The following is a 20,793-nucleotide window of genomic DNA, read 5'->3' on the forward strand; positions in this document are numbered from 1 at the left end:
AAAAAAAACCTGCTTTCAAATAAAAAAACGCATTTAAATCGGTTCACCAAGTTAAGAGCTACAGTGCCACAGACAGACACACATAGCGGTCAAACTTATAACACCCCTCTTTTTGCGTCGGGGTTTAAAAACAACATTCACCATACACATGTAATTTTTGCATGCTATCTTGGTCCAAGTGCCATTATAAATAAACTATGTAAATAACGTAAGTAAACAACTTCATATTCTCTATATGTATTACGTTATGCGTATCTTTGGCGTGATGAACATAATGACATCATACATAATTAAATTAATAATTATTTTTGCTAAAACCGGAACCCGTTCGAGTGACCGGCATACTAATTGACCTTTCTCAATAAACAGTTCGTCTATCGTCTAGCTGGATAGTTGGTATCGCTGCATCCGTCAAGGGTATTGTCTGATCGGTCACAGGCGCTGTGCCCGCACGAAAATGAACTCACCGGCTACTTTATGTTTTAGTCATGTTTCGTGATGCAGAGTGATGAAATAAGGAAGTTCCGTGAGATTTTTATTGCCTGTTATCTGCGATGTCGGTACATTGTTAGTTACTTGAGCCGTTCCCTTAGTTCTCCGTGGTACCTTTGAACGTTTTGAGCGATTGAATTACACTGTATGTTAACCACTCGGATGATTGGCTCTGCGTCTGCCATACCAACACGATAGAATATCGAATTTTATTGACAGATACAAGACACTAACCTCGATAAGTTCCCGGTATTAGAACGTTGGTAAGGAGTTAACCAAGAAAGCGCGAAGCGCAGCGTCTCCGTTTCAGTTTGTTCTCCTTTACAGGTCGCATTTCTCAACAAATGGTCGTAAAATATTGTGAGCATGTTCGATTATGTCGAGTTTCTCATTAAAAAATAGAAAATACACTACGTTATTGAACGGAAGGAAAATAGCCCAACTCAAGCAAAAAATCAACGCGATCCTAAGTCGTATTTATGTACGTAGATGATTTCATTGTACGAATAAAATTGTATGAGCTAGTCTGGATATGCCTCCGTGGTCCCGTTAGCCGGATGCCGCTTGTTATGCAACCGATGTGTCTGCGCCCGCGCTGCTTTGCATCCGTCCACAATGGCTGTGCCATAACGTTACAACAGTTCAAAATAGGTATTTGATGCTTTGACTAGATAATCTTAGAGAAGATGTAGAAATGCTCAATGCCAAGCGAGATTTTTAAGTTACCATTAGACGTGGAGCTACTTACCTATTCTATCTTCTCAGGTTGACTTTTCCTTAGCTTAAGTCGCACATTACATAATATAGAGCTAGTCAACTGTATGTAGGTATTATGATTGGTTTTTTGGAGTATTTTTGTATTTTTTATTTCAACTCCAAATTTGTTCCTTTTACGGGTATCCCGTGAAACCATATCGAAAATACAAACTGAGACATGGATGCACAGAAAAACCAGAAAAAGAGACCAGCGCTGGGAATCGAACCCAGGTCCTCAGCAATCCGTGCTGCGTGCTATAACCCCTACACCACAGCTGGACAGGAATCTAGACAATTAAAAAAAAATGGCTGTCAAGTATCCGGTACGCGGCTCAACACGGGTTGTGACACGGGTGCTGCGCGCCTAAATAGGAAAAACTAGTTCCTTATTTTATTTATTAGTACTTAGATAGCAAACAGTAAACCTATCGGACGTTACGCCAAGTACTTTGAGGTTGTGATACCGTATTTGTATGATATGCAAAGCGAGCAGATACAAAACCTGCCCTGCCTCGTTTCTTTACTTGATGTTTAAAATCATGGTCCACACGCAGTCTCTGTAGGTGCTTCGTTCGTTGCGGACATATCTGTGATACGGTCAAGTGTATCGATCACTTTCCGTATGACCTCCATACCCTTTGATAAAGCTGTCATAAAGATTAATTACGCCCGCATCAAGTCACCCATCCCAGGAAGCGACCTGCCTTATTCATTAGTAAAATCTCACCACACAACACTTCCCTTTCAGGTCGTGACACGCGATGTATGAGAATATGAAAATTTTATGAGGAAAGCAATTCGACACACGTACGCTTTCTGCATTAAAAATACCGCGACGCAAGTACCTGCGAGGAGAAGGTATTGTTGTTATAAGTGTCTACATAGGTTCCGGAAATATGCGACTTGGTTTAGGACGAGTCAGTCAATAGATCTGTTAATGTTATACAAGATTGTATTTTAATTTGTGTAGTAGTTTTAAATTTCATAACTACGTAACTAGTTTAAAGAGTGGTGTGGTGTGGTGTGATCAAATGTGAAGATACTGCGAAGCACAGTAATTTGTTCAGGCCATCACTTACGGAACCCAGCTGCGGAGCTATTGCCTGCTACGTCACGCATACTGATCAGACGTCAGGGCCTAACTCAGGGACTAAAATTGAGTCACGCAACAAATTGTTCGTGGATCGACCGGCCAGAAAAACAAACTTCATCAACTTAGGATACACTTTATGAACTTTGAAATCCGATGACAACGCGTGACAAAAATGCTAGCAAATTTTTCGGCGAAGGCTAAAATCTGCTGGCGACAATTTCTAAATTAGATTCAGCTGAGTAGACCAATGTTGCTTAACCTGTTTTAGAAACGGGCATGCTTATTACGCAAGCAACTGAAAACACTGTTTCGTAGTTTACAGACTTAATGAATGTCAATAACTTGAGTGGTATTTTAAGGTTTCCCTAAAAGCCATTCCACGCGTGCGGCAAAAGCGATCGGCATCAATCGTTACCCCGAGTGATTTACCATCTGCGCTTTTATTCTCAAACAATTTATACTGAGCCGAAATCCGGCCGCAATAACTAAGCGATTTCCTTAACGACACCAGAACAAATTGAAATCCGAAAATACTCAATGTAGCCCGATTAGAAGAAAATGAGAACATTCCTTAGCGTAGCGGGAGCTAATGCGCGCGTTAAATCGTGGCACGGTGGCAGCCGGGCATCCTCCCGGCGGGTGAGACCGGGCCACCGATAGCTGCCAGATTATCGTCTCTGGGAGCAATTTGTGCGGATTTGCGGCCGACCTCCAAGCCAAATAAAGCGATCGTCCGTCATTAGACCGTCGTGTACTCCCGCTAGACCAATTTAAGACGTCTTAGTACCTAGTTAGGTTCAGGTAGTTTGAAGGATATGTAGCGAAGTACCGTGGCGTGGTTGTGTTCGGGGCTTGATAATGATAAGAAGGAAGCCGGCTAACGAATCACACTGCTAAAGAATTCGAGGATCCCTGTCGGGAAATGAGTAGACCTGATAAAATTCGTTTTTTGTTAGTGAGTAATAACTAGCCCTTCAACTTCAGCAAAACTTCCACTATTGAGTCCAGACCAGACTCTCCCATTGGAGAACTAGCGCTTTTAACTCCCATGATTAGGAGGAGATCCATATCAATAAACTACAAGTTTTACCTTGCTTCTGCACTACCAACTATAGCTACGTGTGTGCGAAGTATATGTATGTTAACATGCAGAACCCACCCTCCTCCTCTTCCACATAAAACAATACATATGTCACACAAGCCCAAGTATCACAAACACCACACAATAGTAGATTGACTCTTAAGGGCGGTAAATAAGAAATTACGAACGAGATTCTAATAAGCCCGAAGTCGAAGACCGAGGGCTTTAATGAGTCGATGTTGCGATATACAATGTTAAAAAATATAATTGTTCCAAATATTGGCGATACCTTAAGCTGCGCTCTTGGTAGCTTCGCCCTCCCCTCCCCCTCCCGCAGCATGCGCCGCAGCGTGCGTGTGCTGGTCCTGCAGCAGGAGCGCGCGCAGCACCATCAGTACGGGCACTGACTCATTTACCGACCTTGGGCTTCATGACAAGAAAATTTGTACGCGCAATGACTCATTTACCGACCACGGGTTTCATGACAAGCACATTAAGGTCGAGGGTTTTATTTGGGGGGTTGCAAGCAAGGTAGCCTGCATGTTACGACACTGTTTACGAGCAAGTGTGATGAAAAATAATAATATGTTTCAACTCTCTACAAATTCACCCGCAAAGCTTACAACACCTGAACACGCATCTGTTGCCAAAGAATACAAATGTCATACTGATCAGTAAAAATTTAAAGAAACACCAAACTAACCATATTATTTTTCTCAACATTACTCTCACTCAACTACACTCTTATTTTTTATTTTCATATTTTTTAACCAACTGAAGCAAACGGCGTCAACACTTAAAATGTCACAGACAAAAATCATTGTATTAAATTAAACACGAAACACAATTACTACTAAAATTGAAAATACAAACTGAAATATAGATGCACAGAAAAAACAGAAAAATAAGACCATCACTGGGAATCGAACCCAGGTCCTCGGTAATCCGTACCGCGTGCTATACCGCTACACCACTGATGGTCAACGGGTACCATCAGTTGACAAATTCCTAGAGGGCAGTCTAGTCAAACAATGGCATGTGCAGGCCCCTCTTCCCTATTGGGCACACTGGGCATGTGCGCAGGGCTCCACAATGCATTGGGGCCCTGTAGTCCCTACTCCATTCATTACCAAACGATAACCGATAGCTACTCCACTCTCACCCTGAAAAATCAGGCTTACCTAATGCAGCATGTTGTGCCCAGGGCCTCTAATAGGTGAATGTTGACCTAGATGGCCTAGTGGTTAGAGAACCTGACTACGAAGCTTGAGGTCCCGGGTTCAATTCCCGTGTCGGGGCAGATATTTGTATGAAAAATATGAATGTTTGTTCTCGGGTCTTGGGTGCTTAATATGTATTTAAGTATGTATCTTTCTATATAATTATATTTATCCGTTGCTTAGTACCCATAACACAAGCTATGCTAAGCTTACTTTGGGACTAGATCAATTGGTGTGAATTGTATAATTGCAGGTGGTAGGACCTTGTGCAAGGTCCGCCCAGATTGCTACCACCATCTTGCTCGCTAATCCTGCCTTGAAGCAGCAGTGCTTGCATTGTTGTGTTTCGGCGTGGAGAGTAAGACAGCCGGCGAAATTACTGGCACTTGAGGTATCCCATCTTAGGCCTCTAGGTTGGCAATGCATCTGCAATAACCCTAGTGTTGCAGATGTTTATGGGCGGTGGTGATCTCTTACCATCAGGAGACCCACTTGCTTGTTTGCCATCCAGTCGAATTAAAAAAAAAATGTCCCGTGATATTTATTTACTTATTTATTTTATTTTATAAAGACGGCCCTGGGCATGTGACAAGATTTCTGCAGCATTTCAGTTTTTCACACCTTAAACCCAAGCAAAATATTGGTGGATTTCAACAAAGTTACTTATAATTTATTGAATCAGGTTGAAGTTACTTATCTTATGATCATGCATTGTAACAAAGGGAGACAAGTGGACATGTCAGTGTATAAGGTATACAACAAAATTTATTAATTTATGAGTATTTGTAACAAGTGTGAGGTCAGTAATAAAATGTATGGCAATGCACACTCACAGCAAGATGTTGCACCTTATGTACATCTATGTGTCTATATCTAACCACTCTCTAGATTGTCTTCATTCATTAAAATTTTGTATGGAAATATTTAGTTCACCCATTTTCTTTTTCTTTGGTCTTTATGTCTTTTCGCTTAAGATCAAAAGTAACTCCTGTCTATAGAGTCAATCTACAAGACAGACCTGGCCTAGTGTAGAGGACTCAGGTAGTTTCTTTCTTGAAAGTATGAAGCAATGTTAATAATATTAGTAATTAATTCATTTATTAGTACCAATTTAGAGATTTAGAGTATTAGTACCAAACAGATAATTTATTCCAGATACCAGTGTCATGGCACTGTAACAACTCTATGTAATTACGGTTGCCCTATTAAATATTTACTGCTTGTCTAATTGCTGTACTTGGATAATGCACCGTCTAGTAAATTAAGCTATTTTGTTTCTATATAGTCAGACCCCTGAAATTACTTTAGCCAGCTTAATACTTTTCGTAGCGCAATGTATGCTTATTATTATTATTAAAGCTTTATGTATCCATACAGTACAATAAGCCCTTATGCTTACTACGCTTAAAATACAACCATGTGTACAGTCGAGTTCTTAAACTTCTGAGCAAAAATTTGATCAAAAATATGTGAACACAACTATTGTTAATGGCATAGAAGCGTGTTCAGATATTTTTAATCAAATTTTTGCTCAAAAGTTTACGAATTCTACTGTACGGGCACTAGGATAAAAGAGGCATCATTCACTAATATCAAAGCCTTTTCACATTAACATGCACAGGTTTGTTAATCACTTCATTATGTTGCATGCATACTTTTTCTTTTAGGATTAAAGCCAGGCTATAAGATAAGTAAGCTACAGCTGACATAAACTAACAAGTACTAAATTTATCATTTAGTGGCTTGGAAAATAATCATTAGGCTGACTATTTTCAGTTTAAGTTTTAAAGGGATTCTTGGAACCTGCATTTATTTTTGTTTATTTAGAAAAAGCTTTCTTAGGACTGTTCAACGTTATTGTAACTAAAAAACATTAGATTTTGTAAATCCCTCATCCATACAATAATAATAACTAGATGGCTTCGCTGTAAAATGTTAGACTCATAATAACATGTTTACATTTTTGCCAGTGTAAAGACTGTCGTACCAACTTATCGAAAATCTGACTTATATTCAGTTATCAAAAGTACTTTCACAGCTAACGTACGGGTATTTCTCTAGTTAGAATCTTACTTGCCCAAATAACTATGATGTCTGTCTCATAATTTAGACCTTATTTCGTCTGTACGATCGATCTGATGAAATCGACGATCGACTCACAATTGCAAACCTGTGACACCTGTGACACGTGATTTAACGCCACTTTGAATGACTTTGACAACTTCGCAACGCCATTATATACTTAGTAATTTATTCAAGTTTATATTGAAAATAATAATCCGAATTTTCCGCCTACTCGACTCGGATTGACTAATACAAGTCTAATGACGAAATTATTATATAGAATATGATAACAAGACAACATTTTGTATGTACAGTGAAATTTCCAAAACACTAGGTATTGAAAAATTAACAATAAGCATTCCTGTCAATATTCTGATGGATGAGTGAAATTTGAGTATTGAAAATAATTATGTTATCATCAACTAATAAATAAACCAAATGCCTTGTATCATAAGATTTCATTTTATTGAAACAAAACATAACTAACATAAAAAAATTCAAAGCAGCTTTGATAAAATCAGTGTCAATGACAAAAAAAGTTATTGTGTGAATTGTGCAGTAGCGCATGCAACGTTAGTAAGAGCGAGCACGATCAGACAGGCGGGCAGGCGGCAAGCGTAGGTGGCAAGGTTCTTCCTCTCACCTCGCGCCGCGGGCACCTCGGGCTCCAGCGGGCTGGCCGCCGCCGCCGCCACCGCCGCCGCGACCCACGCCACCCAAACCACCCCCCGCATGTCCCCAAACCACATCACAACACTCCACTATCTCATTATTGGCACAACATTCACACAACTTAACCAATACGAAATCCTAACTATGCTAATAACTCCTATTGGCACGGTCATGCTTTGGAAAAATTCATGTCGCAATACCGCAGCGTATCACATCATACTAAATACCATCTCACATCATTTTAACTAATGATCTTCTCTAAAACTATACGAATGTTGTTTAAACAAAGACAGTTGCTGCACGTCATAACATCTCTCCGCGGAACGCGAAACCCGTCAAATCCCTACAACGTTTCGTTTTGCACTAGCTAGTAGCAGCTAGCTAGTCTGTCTGTGTATACTTACTGTACTGCGAGCGAATGCCAAGCAGCAGGGCTACTACGAAGCTCGAAAGACGAAGTTCGTATCGAACCGTCTCTCTCGCTCTTTTATTAAATGGTGTAAGTGTAAGAGTGACCGAACGACACGAACTTCGAGTTTCGTAGTAGCCCTGCTGAACAAAACGAAACGACTAGACTTGTTGTGATAACGTTCAGAAATACGAACCGATCAAGTACATTACAATCGAAATGTTATATCGATTGTTGCATATTTTGGTGACTATCTACGTGTTATTTGTTTAAAAATGAACCTGGTGTCCTAAGATAACAAAAAATATTAAGTTTTTTGTTTAAAACCCCAAACACCTTTCTTTTTAACTAATTTCGGTTTACATGTACATGGATAGTGAGGAACTATTTTAGGCAATTCGTTTGATTCCAAATGCATGCAAAATTCAGCCATTTGTTCTAAATAGGGTAGTTTCATTTGAGAATCTCGCGGCAATAAGTAATTTATTGCCGGTATCCACTGTCCATTCACAAATTGACATGGCTGTGAAAAAACGCCATCAAAATTCAATCCAAATGTACCTAAAACATATTTACTTGTTTTAAGACTGAATGTACTGACTTAAAACACATACTTAATTTAAATTGTTATCAGACACTGAAGTAGTTAGGTATATTTATTTACCATTGCATTGAGTTCCCAGACTCACAATTTCATCAGGTTGAGGACCGAAAAGCCACAACTTTGCAACATTAACGAGGCTAATGGCTTTATTCAAGGGGATCTGTTTCTCAGAGACTTCTTTCTGTAAAGTAAATAATACAATCCTTAAATGGCATCGTAGTAGCTAGGGTGACTTGTTTAACAGTTAACCACATAAAATTCAAACCATCACATCTCGTTATTTTTTGTTCAACAAATCTCTTTCCCTGCAGCTTCTCTGACATAAAAAAATGATTCATAAATTAAGTATTTTACAAGAACTTACTCTTTTCTCTAATACTTTGGCCCATAATGTCTCGTCAAAGAACAACAAGTACTCCATGGTTCGTATTTCGGGTTTAAGACTTCCGATGTTGAGGGTCGAATTGTTAACCTTCGTATATCTTCTGTATGGCTCAAATTTATTATATTTATGTACCGTAGTTCTAATATCAACCAAGTGATTGATTCCTACGAATCCCCATACTGGTGGACAGAACATGTTTCTCATAGACACCTCAGCAATTTCTGCTATTACCGGAGCCACTTCTAAACCTAAATCAGAGGTCGCAACCACAATGTTGTTCTTGTTAATGTTGTTAACTGAATGGGTTAGTATAGTTGCATTATAACACGCTGGGCCAAGATTTGGCAGTAAAATATACATGTCCCGTTTAGCAGACGCATTAATCATGAGAGACAAATTTTCCATGACCCTCTTGTTGGCATGTAACCAATCTCCAATAGGTGCATTCAAGCTAGAACACAATTTAGAACAAATTTAATACACAAAAAATCTCGAGTGGTGCAAAATAATTCTAATAAATAAAGTAACTTACTCGAAAGGAATGTGATCCATAATAATAAATAAATCAGAGTGAGTGAGAGCAACACCAATTTTTTCAATATATTTTACTACTTTTCCGGGATAATTAGTACCAATATAACCACATTCACGTTCAATAAGCTCCAAGCAATCATTGGAACATTCATCGTCGAAAATGTATATCTTTGAAATGCTTTTATCACCAACAGACAATTCAAGTAATTCAGATATTATATGCATTGTTAAAGGATTACGAGCACCCGAAATGCACACTACGTATTCATTTTTTGACAAGTTTTCTTCTACTTTTTCACGACTCATGCGTTTTACTTCTTGTGTGCGTTGATCGCTTTTTATTTTATTACGATATTGAGAGTAGTTTTCAAGCAGACCCTCGAATTTCGAATTAGCCAAGAAGTAATCAAATTGGTAATACGAATGGCAATAATCCAGGAATTCCGATGTCCCTCCTATGTAATAGGGTTTACTACCTTTCATTAAAAGTTCTTTCCAAACAAGAGGAGATCCAATGTGGTGCCATTTATACTTTTGATTAATTTTGGAAAGCCAGCCCTACACCAGTAAAACATTAGAAATTGTAAAGATTTATGTAAGATAAAATAACTTCAAATGCATTATTAAATACGGAAACAAAACTTACTTCCCATTCTATCACTGGCTTTTCTATTCGTTCATAGCAAAAGTTAGGTAGAGTTTGTGAAAGATGATCTGCCACCAAAGTTATTTGAGCAAATTTTTCGCAATGTGACTCTCCTGCAATTACTATACGAACACCCATTATTTTCAAATGCCAAAACACTAAATTAATAATTAAACAACAACTTTCATTTCATTATACTCTTGTAAATTACGAATAATAACAGATTTGGTTTGCTGTCAAACGCATATTTTTTCTACATAGGTACTTACTCTTTGGCATATTTCAACAAATAGTAGTAAAGAGGTTGGATTCCATTAGGGGGAACTATTCAAATTTCTAATAATAACATTCTTATTTTTATCGATTTTGGAAATCGATAGCTAAGGTTGCACTGACATTGGTTACCATTTCTGAACTTAACAAGCCAGCTGTTTGGAAAAGGGAACGACAAAAGTTTGACAGTGACATTTCCGCTAAACGTTCCGATTCAAATATAAAGTTACCTTTTAATTTAGGTTACCTCACTTATCATTCATCACTCAACAAAAAGGTTACAAATTACCGCTCTTTACTGTAAACAAATTTGACTAAAATTTTGTAAAATAAATGTTTCACTTTATTTTATACGTAAACGTGAAAGGTTTTGTAACACTCCCTTCCTAGCACTCCATACGGCGGACGACGTACAAGGTCACATTGTTTTGCTTGCTTAAAATGAAACGTCTTGTTCTAACTGTAACCTATAATTGATATGTCAATTCAATCAAAACTCGAAATTGACGAACGAGCTGGCTGAGCAAGTTTGATTGGTTTTGTTTACTTTTATTTCGGAAATTTAAAGAACTCAAAATACAATTTTGATTCTACAAAACGACGTCGATATGGCATCATTTAAAAACTGGGGATTTTGTGATCTATCGGTTAGTAAGAAATACGACTTCAGCAAATTGCATTTTTTGGAAAGGCTTGGTTATAACACTGTAGCTATCAACACGCTTGTTGAGGAACCTGATGAAGAACCGAAAAAGAAGAAAAAAAAAGGTGAAACTAGAGAAAATCAAGATTATATTCCTGCTCTGGTAGAAATTCCTAGAGACGTCCTTGAAAAGACTAATTTGAATATCCTACAACGAGTCACAATCGAGTTTACAGAATCCAGTATCGCTCATAAGATTAATCGTTCTGAAAATCTTAAAAATTATGATATTATTGCTGTCATCCCAAAAACATTGCAGGCATTCCAATATGCTTGTGGAACTTTAGATATAGATGTAATAACTTTTGATCCTTCGAACAGAATACCTTTCAAAGTTAGCCGTAAACTGTACCGTCAAGCTGTGGAGCGCGGTATTTTCTTTGAACTTATGTACTCACCAGCCATAAGAGACTCGACAGCCAGGAAAAACATCATAAGCACTGCACACAACTACCATGCTGTAGGTAAATCAAAAAACATAGTTGTAACTAGTGGAGCTGAGGATTCCATGCAAGTTCGAGATGTGAATGACATCATAAACCTGGGATTTATTCTAGGTCTAAACAGCAGTCAGAGCCTGGAGGTTGTTAGAAGCAATGCGCGAAGGCTCATTGTAAAGGCGAATGGAAGGAAATGTGGAAAATTATACATGACCATTAAAACTGTAACTGATGAAGATGATAATAAAACATCTGCCTCTTAATAATATGAGTTTATGAATTTATGTGTATAAAATATTGAAATGTCATAACCTTTAAAAACTTGGTAAAAAAAAACTTACTTCTACAAATACAAATAAGCATCACAGATTGGAAACATTTGTACAAATTTGTTATTATCATTTTTACAAGACTCATCCCTTCTTTGAAATTGTGAAGGGTATAACCTTATAACTTTTTAAACCTAATTAAGCTGAGCACACAAGGAAAAAAGTCCTCATACACTACATGAAAAACAATAAACAAATCTGTACTTGTCTAACTTGTCTTTTTAAAACAACAATTTTAATTTACACATTTGCACAAGTTTTTATATAATAGGTTAAAGAAAGAAAACTGTGGCCCAGGATAGCACTTGTTTCTGAAACTGATAACTGAGTTCCTTGTTGTCTAGAAACTTTAACAGGGGTACGTGGAGCCATAAGTTTGAGAAACCCTGCTGTACAGAGAGTAGAGACAGGTACATCAATCAAAAGATGTATATTCAAATTGGCCCTATCAGTGGCAGGGCAAGACTTAGGTATAATGGATTTTGTGAGGCATCTGATAGTGCAAAACAACATATTATTAATATAGGGTTGCCATAAGTGTGTGGGGACTTAGACCGGGACATTTAAAGAAAAATCGGTCAAGTGCGAGTGCGAGCGACTCGCGCATGAAGGGTTCCGCACCTCCGTACAATGTTTTAAAAACAAATAGTTCAGTAATATTTTTTTGTAAAAAAATCTAATACAAGCTTTTTTGCTGGCGGTACTTTTTGCCCCTGGTTACCAAAGTAGGTAGTCGTCAAGACGAATCAAATGACACCAAAATCGATGCGGTTGTGTCGTTTTATTACAGAGTTCCTATGGCCATGGGTTCCTATGGCCTATGGCTAACTTCATCATCAGATCAGCTCTACGTCATAATAATATTGCATTGTCATCGGATTTATACATGCATGCAAAATTTCAGCTCAATCAGGTGAAGATATCCACTGTTGAAATATTTAATATTTTATTTAAATTATTTAATTCCACCTGAACAAACATAATGAGGGCTATCGCGAATGAATTCGCCGCTAGAGGCTCATTCGGCCGAACGGCTCTTAGGCGAATTAGTGAATAAAGAACAATTTTAAATTTGACCTTGTAAATAAATGGTGTCTTAGTATGAAATACGGCATTTACTAGTGTAAAAAAAAAAATAAGCGGCTGAGTGCTTTATTGAGGGTTCGTTTTTGTTCACTAGTGGCGGACTTTGCGTGAGGTTTTAAGTGTGGCTTTAGTCTTATTACGGGGTTAAAAAAAGGTTTAGAGTAAATCATATTTAAAACACCTTAAAAGTACCAAAAATATTCAGCAACCACAGGTTCTAAGTCCGTTGTTAACTTTCCGAAGACAAAACTGTCTCAAAACACAGACATTAATTTGTAATTAATATTCATAATTAATTTCAGGTTATGCAAATATTAAAAAATCTTATTATTTCAACCCGCGTAGCTTACCCAAACCTATGAGATTTGACATTTCGGACAGCCTCACGCTACACTAGCGCCTCTAGCGGCGAATTCATTATAGCCCTCATTCGGCCGAACTACTTATTATGAATTAGTGAATAAATCTTACCTGATTTTAAAATTACCTTGTAAATAAATAGTGTTACTTGTAATTTATAGTACTAGTATTATATGTAAGAGTTATGAATTATAACGGACATTTTTTAGTGTAAAAAAAATTAAATACAGCAGCTGTGAGTGCTTTATTGAAGTTGGCTTTGTGAAGTGTGTGGTGTGTCGGAGGTTTGTGGATCATAAATTGTTATTTAGTCTTAATGCTGAACAAAAAAAAAAACAGTCTTAGAGGCAATTATTATAATTATCGAAGGTTTTATAAAATAGCACTACTAAAATCGCAAATTGATAAGTAGTTAAACATTAAACAACATATCACGGGTGTTGCCCCTAGCCAACTGGCGTCGTCTTGGCAGCCTAGCAATCAAAATGCGCGAAAACGTTTCTTGTATGAACTAATTTGTAACTTTATTTTATTTTTAGTATTTGTTGTTGTTGCGGCCACTGTAATACATTATCTGTGAAAATTTCAAGTGCCTAGCTATTACGCTCAAGAGTTAGAGCCCTGTGACAGACGGACAGACAGACAGAGACAGCGGAGTCTCAGTAATAGGGTTCTGTTGACACCCTTTGGATACGAAACCCTAAAAAGTAGTAAAGGTATAGGAAAAAAAGAACTTTTATTGTAACAATAAGTAACTTTAAAGGTTTAGTCCTTGCCTTAACACAAAACAACTTTTAACACAGTCATTTAATGACGGCAATCCGCCAGTCTGGTTCTCCGTTTGTAGGCGTTTTTCGCTACAAAGCGGAAAATGCACGTTATCGGCTATGTAATAGCTTAGCTAGTTAGTCGTGTTTATATATTATTATTTACCAAGTCCAGCCCCCTACTAAATAACTATGATTTTTAAACCCGGACAATTAATTTGCTTATCGGCCAGGACACCATGCTTCAAATCTGGACATGTCCCGGCGTACCGGGACGTATGGCAACCCTATATCAATAGAGTAAAACAAACCTCACAATTGAGTGTTAAAACCTCACATAATGAAGTTTTGCAGTCCAAATGAAATTGTTACTACAGCAATAATAATTAAATACAAAAAGATTCCAAAAAACCAATCTTAATTTGATTGCTTAGTAACGATATCTCTTGTCCGGGTGAGCGGTTAGTTCCAATGGAGTGCCGAAAAAGTTTCTCGATGAGGGCTACGGCATAGATGTCGCTAGCGTCACTGCTTAAGTGGCTAAATAAGAAACAAACAAGCTGAGATATGAGGTGCATAGGGAAAATTCGTGTCGGTACCGTTGACCATCAGTGGTGTAGCGGTATAGCACGCGGTACGGAATACCGAGGACCTGGGTTCGATTCCCAGTGATGGTCTTATTTTTCTGGTTTCTCTGTGCATCTATATTTCAGTTTGTATTTTCAATTTAGCAATAATAATTGCAAGCCGTTAACATCTAGAAGAGTTTCATAGAAAAAATCGTGGCAGATATGTCATCTTGTGTGAGAGCAGTTTTTTCTACATTATCTCCGAAAATAAGACCTATATTGTTTAAACCAATTTTATTTTCAGTGTTTTAACTACAAAAAAAACATACCTACCTCTTGATAGTTTTTCTGGAGTAAAATTTCTGTCATATATGGACGAAACTATAGTAATTCCGTGTCTACCATTTTAACTACGGAACCCTAAAACGAAACATTCGATGCGCGAGATCCCTCAGACCGCGAGGCTGTGGCCATAAGCGTTGGCCAAAGCCTTCAGTCCCTATTCACAATCCGTAGCAAATAAGTCTCTTAGCCTCAACCTCAAGGATGCTTTGCGCAGCTTTCGCGCGATTTAACTGAGATGGAAAGTAACACGATCGCAAATTTAGGGCTAGCGTATAGGGGAGACCGCGAGGAGAGTTGTGACAGAGAAGAGGAGAGAGTGACAACGTCGATTTTTTGGAGCTTGCTAACTTACGAGCTCAAGTCTCAAGTCTCGAACTATCAATCGCGTGCTGTTGCGAGCTCGCTAGCAGTTATTAAGTTGCCAAAAATCGACGTTGTCACTACTCTCCTCGGTCTCCCCTACATACGACTTTGTATCGAATAAACTGTTTAGTCGATGCAAAAGTTGTATCTACGCTAGCCCTTATTTGGCCTGAATTGTGCTCTTGCTAAATTTTGCCATGTGTGCTTCGCTGACTACTGCCTGATTACTGTAACTTGTCTTGATCTATCTTCTCAGTCATGGTCAAATCTGCTGATGCTCGAGGATTGATTGCCGACAAGTCCAGTGAAGGGCTGTCTTCTGGTATTGTAAAAAGATCTGCAACCCACTTGAATCTGAACAACAAAAAACGAAAAAAAACTTAACAAAATGCCAATCGTAATAACCTAATGAGACTGAATAATTTGATTGCTATCGCCTAATATGCTAACTAGGGAGATGATTATTTTTTAATATTGTTATGTTATGATATCTAAATGAAGCAAAGAAGAAGCAAATGAGTGCCTACCCTGAGACTTGAAGATTGGATGGGTAAAATGAAAGCAGTTCTTCAATTTTTATTAATGTATTATTTTCAAATGCAATCTCAACGTTTGGTACAGGTTAATACAAAATGTATAAAATACGCACACAGTAAAATTTTAAAAATAATATTCACAACACAATATTCACACACAAAACTTACATAAGCAACACCCTACTTTTTAATGATCTAAATATAACTCGTGATTTGTAAACTACATACTTTATTTTTGTGAAATACTTAGTTGGTAGCACCACTGGCTTTCTTTGTAGACTATGTTTGTAATTAGGTACTAACAAACAAGTGAGGCACTGCAGAGGTCGAGTCTGTTAAGTTATCTTACAATTCTGACGACTACTCCTCGTAGCACTGTCACTGCTCATCCAATGATCCGCTACTCCGCTACCCGTCGCAAAGTGCCTCATTTAGTTGTCACACCTGTACTATAGTCTATAATAGAATATAGAATAGTTGCTTCGTTATTAAAATTATTTGGCTATTCTAAATAGTTGCTTACAATTACTTTATTGTGATATAGTTTATCATAATATATTTTTATTATGAAATTATTATTGCTGAATTTACAAAATACATTTCCTTGGGCAATCTAGAACGACGTATAATCATAGATGTTTTACAACTACATATTTTAACATAGTCCTTTATAAAGAAGTGCACATACATGAGTTAGTAATGATGGCATATGATTAGCATGTTAATACACAACATAAGGTTAAACAGGTTTGATGTCTTGCTACAAGAAGCGCCTTCATGGCGAAAAGAGATTCCACTCGACTAGAGAATCGAAGCCTCAAAATAAAATGGTTGAGCAAAGTATTAACCGAAAACAGTCTTATAACGTCTTTTATAGTTCTTTGTGACGAATGTTGCTTAACGCAAGCACTAAAAATAAAATACAAGTAAATTTGTGGCATCATTTTGTGTCAAAATATACAAATAAATTTATAAAATAATTTCATTAACATACCACAAAATAATAACAATGTCATGGCAAAAAGAGTAAAGAGTAACACACATTACATTAAACAATTAAAACTAAATTCCATTTCTTAGCCAACCACATCTTCATTTGATGAATACAATATTTAAATAACAAAATAAATAATCTCCACATAGTGATCACACCTATTTAACAAAATTCAGTCTCATTGGTCATAAAACAATTTATTAACTAATGTCTTTTCTCAAAAACTTAAAATTTTATTTAATAATAAAATGTTAGTTCATAAAATTAAATTCAATAAATAATATTGGAATAGGAATCAAAATATAAAAATAAGATTATAAATGCGTGAATTTTTAATTGAAATATCAAAGACTTCATGATGTGGGTTAAGTAGGTATAGTAAAGCATTTTATTGTTTGCTTTTTTTTTGTGTCAATACATTTGCACTACACAAATGCTTTCATTTTCACTTTGTAATTGTAACAATGAACTAAATGAAGACTCTATACTCTTAGGGGCTGTTTCACCATCCATTGATTAGTGTTAACTGACGGTTAAATGTGATGCCGTCTCCATTTGTTTTGTTCCAATAGACGGAGACGGCATCACATTTAACCGTCAGTTAAAGCTAATCAATGGATGGTGAAACAGCCCCTTAATGTAATACAATCCGTGAGCTCTTAGAAAAACCTTCGGGTTTCGGGGGAAATCGGAAGGATTCGTGTAGTAGAAAATGACAATTGTGTTTTTGACTTATTAGCAAAGCAATGGATTCATTACGCGGAGAGTGCACTCGTGTTTTCATTGATTTATATAAAGCAGTTAAAACCACCACTTACTTATTTATTTAGTTTATTTTTCGAAAATTGATTTCTATGGGGAGTCAACTTAAATAGGGTATTTCTGTAAATAACCAATAACGGGAAATTGTTTATATTTATAATGTATATATTTTTTTTAAAAGAAGCTGAAAGTTTCAAGAAATGTGGTGATTGTAAATTTAATGAGGCTCAATACCAAGTTATAGAAGAAACGAGGATTTCGAAAAGTACATTAAAAAAATATTAAGCGAAGCAGACCAAAAAAATAATTTGACATACCCAAGAGAAGGAAACACAGTATAACAGCTCTATATACTTCCAAAAAAAAGTAGTGTGTTAAGGCGGGGTGTTCCCTATATAAATTAACGATGGAAGAATTCGAAAATGCTGATTTTGTTTTATTTGTATCATGACAAAAAGTCAAATTGTATTTAAATTAAAAAAGATAAATAAGCGTAATATTATTACAGTAAGGTTTATTTTGTGCTGATGGTTATTCTCTACATAACTTTTTACAGTAACTTCGAAAAGTTTTGCAAGTTGATAATAGAACAGAACCGCATATCACGATCGCGTGTCATCGTCAATACCCGAAGAATGGTTCTAAAATCCGAAGGTTTTTTTAAGAGCTCACGGAGTGTAGATAGGTTGCGTGAATTACATTACATTTTAAAAAAACGACTGTTGGTCCAGTTCCCATTCATTATCAAGCATACATTAGGCCTTCCAGAAATCCTCGTACAGACTATTCAGTTCATAGTTTCATTGTTCTTATCTTATTGATACGCTTCCCCCAGTCTTACAATTACAACCAACCTCGAGCGAACCCGCGCCGCATGACACAGCTACAATATCACGATGGGTTCTTCCTTTAACAGGCCTCTTATGGCGTTAGAGCTACAGGCTTCAAATGCCGACAAAGCTGTATATCAGAGAGATGTCAGTCGTGGAAATATTCTCACTGTGATACAAAGCTGCGTCCTCATTTGAAGGCGTTAGTCCAAAATCGTTATCACTTTTACAGAACCAACAATACTCTTTCACAACAGTTCATCCGTGGGCAAGATAACCGTTTACATCCAGACTTTACTGGAGTTTTAAGTAGAATTTCCCACTGCAATGTCACTATTTCAATTATAAAATATAACTATTTTGCGTAAGGAACGTTCATCTATGGCTGTCCAAGCTTATTAGCTAGCTACTTATAACCAAGAGGAAATTAGAATACATTCGTCCCTATTGGATACACTAGCTGTTGCTTAAATCGTGCATCGAACAAGTCTCTTTTTTGGCAGTTTGACATTATTCTCTAGCCTGGTAGGCAGATGCGTTGAAATCCCAAGCTACAGAATGGCGGCCGTGTTAAACGTATTTTTTTTTCTTTTAGTTAAGATGCATTGTAAACGAGTTACGCGCAAGCCTTTGCAATGGAGTTTAGCTCACTTCGTGTAGCTTGGGTAAGGTTTTGCCTCGTCAAACGGCCAAATAAACCCGTTACGTACAACGTATAACGCCAGTTCAGTTGTTGAGAAAAGACACGCAATGCGCGACCGTGTTGACATTCTCCACCAACCTGTTGTAAAGCTCCCGTCTCACGGACGCCGTGAACTTGCTGACGAGGCAGAGCGTGGCGATGGCGGCGAATACCGCGTTGTAGAACATCACCAGCTTGAAGTTACCCAGCCATTCGATCCGCCCGAACTCGCCGAGCAAGTCGAAATTTGTTATACCTGAAACAATGTCATAATTGTGTTTGATAATATATAATATAGTTCGTACATAATAGTTCTTATACTGTTGTGCTATTAAGACTTGTAATAAGAGCGTAGTTGTAAGAAACTCATAAAAATCGAGATCGTTTGCTGGTTCCACCAGCGAAACGAGTTCTTAGGGTCTGCGCCGGAGCGCGTAGCACGCAGCGGCAGGACGCCTATTGAAAAATAGTATGCGCAGCGCAACTGCACGCGTCGCGTGCGACGGATTTTACCTGCACCCGCTCTGTGCACCCGCGCCAGTTAGCGTAGGCCCTTAGAGTTTATTAAGCGAAGGGTGTTAGTGGGACATTAAAGTACGATTCCCACTGAGTGGACCGGGTGGTCGGCCGCCGTCGCGTTCCACCGGCTCCTCGAGCACGCTGCGGCAGCTGACCGGCGTCCGCCAAACGGACGGCACCGAGTCGGCGGCCGCGGCATGGCATCGGCTCCTTCAGCACGCCGTGGAAGCCGATCGCGTCCCTCCGGATCTGCTGGTTGCCTGCGATCAGCCGAACGGAATGGATCCAGCGGCACGCGACAGAGGCCGAACGGAGCCGATCGAACGCGACGGCAGCCGAACGCAGCTATTGGAGTACGCGAGGTCCCGACCAGCCCCGAGCTGCGTAAATGCCATTCAAATATGTGCAGTTAATACTGCGCAGACGTTCTAAATTTCTTTGGCATCTGGTATAGTGCGCTAGGATAGGACTCTGTTCGGCCCGACAGTGGGAATCGTACGTAAGATGACTCCTCGATCTACAGTAAATACCTAGTATCTTGGCGAGCAGCGGCTGCGCGGTGGAATGCGTGAGCGAGACGGCGCACAGCGCGATAATGCGCGGCAGAGGAGTGCGGCGCGCGCGCGGCATGACGCCGAGCGCGCGCACGCCGGCGCTCAGGCCCGTCACCGACGCCACGTACAGGTACAGGATCAGAAGCGTCTGCAGCGTCGCGCCTGCCCAGCCCAGCTTTGACAGCGACGCTATGCCGAGAGTGAACTGCTGGAACTGAATAACATGGCTGATTAGTACAGACATAGAGCTACACTGCCAAGTAAACCGCCCGAGACAATATTAATTGATAGCAGATAATCAGTCGCGGGGAAAAGCCATAATACGGCCGCTTGCATTACTTTACTTGATTCACTAAGTCACGCGGTTAAAAACAGCGGCGGTTTAGCCGTAGTGCGCCCTAGCTCTTCGCTCACTCCAAATAATAGGTCAAGTAGTTTTTGGGTTACATCCAAAAATATAAATCTTTCCTCTTTATAATATTAGTATAGATTAATTATTTTAGCGTCTGTTTTGTGGGGCCTTCCGTGATTTCACTTTTCTGTGCTCCAGCAGAAGACTGGTGCTGGTTTTCAACCAGCAATATGCTGAGCTGGGACCTTTTTATAACGGCATCTATGTATTTTTGTTCGTATTTTTCTAGCCTGTGTGTTATAGCTGTTATAAATCAATTGTTTCTTTCTTTCTTTCTTTCAAATAAAATGGCATAAATTCGCCTTTAAAGGCA

General features: G+C 38.3%; 4 protein-coding genes across 4 annotated transcripts in view; 1 reads left to right on the forward strand and 3 right to left on the reverse strand.

Annotated features, from left to right (window-relative positions):
- LOC141427314 (uncharacterized) overlaps positions 1–7,807 on the reverse strand; it is a 293,055-nt gene extending 285,248 nt beyond the window's left edge. Inside the window, exon 1 of the mRNA XM_074086646.1 lies at positions 7,350–7,807. Coding sequence (XP_073942747.1) covers positions 7,350–7,455 — 106 coding nt within the window. The 5' untranslated portion in view covers positions 7,456–7,807. The remainder of the gene's footprint in view (positions 1–7,349) is intronic.
- Positions 7,808–7,969: 162 nt separating this feature from the next.
- On the reverse strand, positions 7,970–10,202 carry LOC141427317 (putative malate dehydrogenase 1B). The gene is made up of 5 exons (XM_074086650.1): positions 9,957–10,202; positions 9,309–9,868; positions 8,756–9,227; positions 8,452–8,572; positions 7,970–8,348 (listed from the first exon to the last, which is right to left on the reverse strand). Exons 1-5 carry the CDS (start codon positions 10,092–10,094, stop codon positions 8,095–8,097), a joined length of 1,545 nt encoding a protein of 514 aa, XP_073942751.1. The 5' UTR covers positions 10,095–10,202; the 3' UTR covers positions 7,970–8,094.
- A 300-nt stretch (positions 10,203–10,502) lies between these two features.
- Rpp30 (ribonuclease P protein subunit Rpp30) lies at positions 10,503–11,638 on the forward strand. Its single transcript, XM_074086651.1, has one exon. The coding sequence runs from the start codon at positions 10,838–10,840 to the stop codon at positions 11,633–11,635; it is 798 nt and encodes a 265-aa protein (XP_073942752.1). The 5' UTR covers positions 10,503–10,837; the 3' UTR covers positions 11,636–11,638.
- Positions 11,639–13,665: 2,027 nt separating this feature from the next.
- lili (LMBR1-like protein lilipod) overlaps positions 13,666–20,793 on the reverse strand; it is a 34,070-nt gene continuing 26,942 nt past the window's right edge. The window contains exons 8-10 of the mRNA XM_074086652.1: positions 20,045–20,282; positions 19,095–19,251; positions 13,666–15,545 (exon numbers count right to left, since the gene is read on the reverse strand). Coding sequence (XP_073942753.1) covers positions 15,416–15,545; positions 19,095–19,251; positions 20,045–20,282 — 525 coding nt within the window. The 3' untranslated portion in view covers positions 13,666–15,415. The remainder of the gene's footprint in view (positions 15,546–19,094; positions 19,252–20,044; positions 20,283–20,793) is intronic.

Source organism: Choristoneura fumiferana, chromosome 4 (assembly GCF_025370935.1).
Source record: "Choristoneura fumiferana chromosome 4, NRCan_CFum_1, whole genome shotgun sequence".
NCBI classification, from domain to species: domain Eukaryota; kingdom Metazoa; phylum Arthropoda; class Insecta; order Lepidoptera; family Tortricidae; genus Choristoneura; species Choristoneura fumiferana.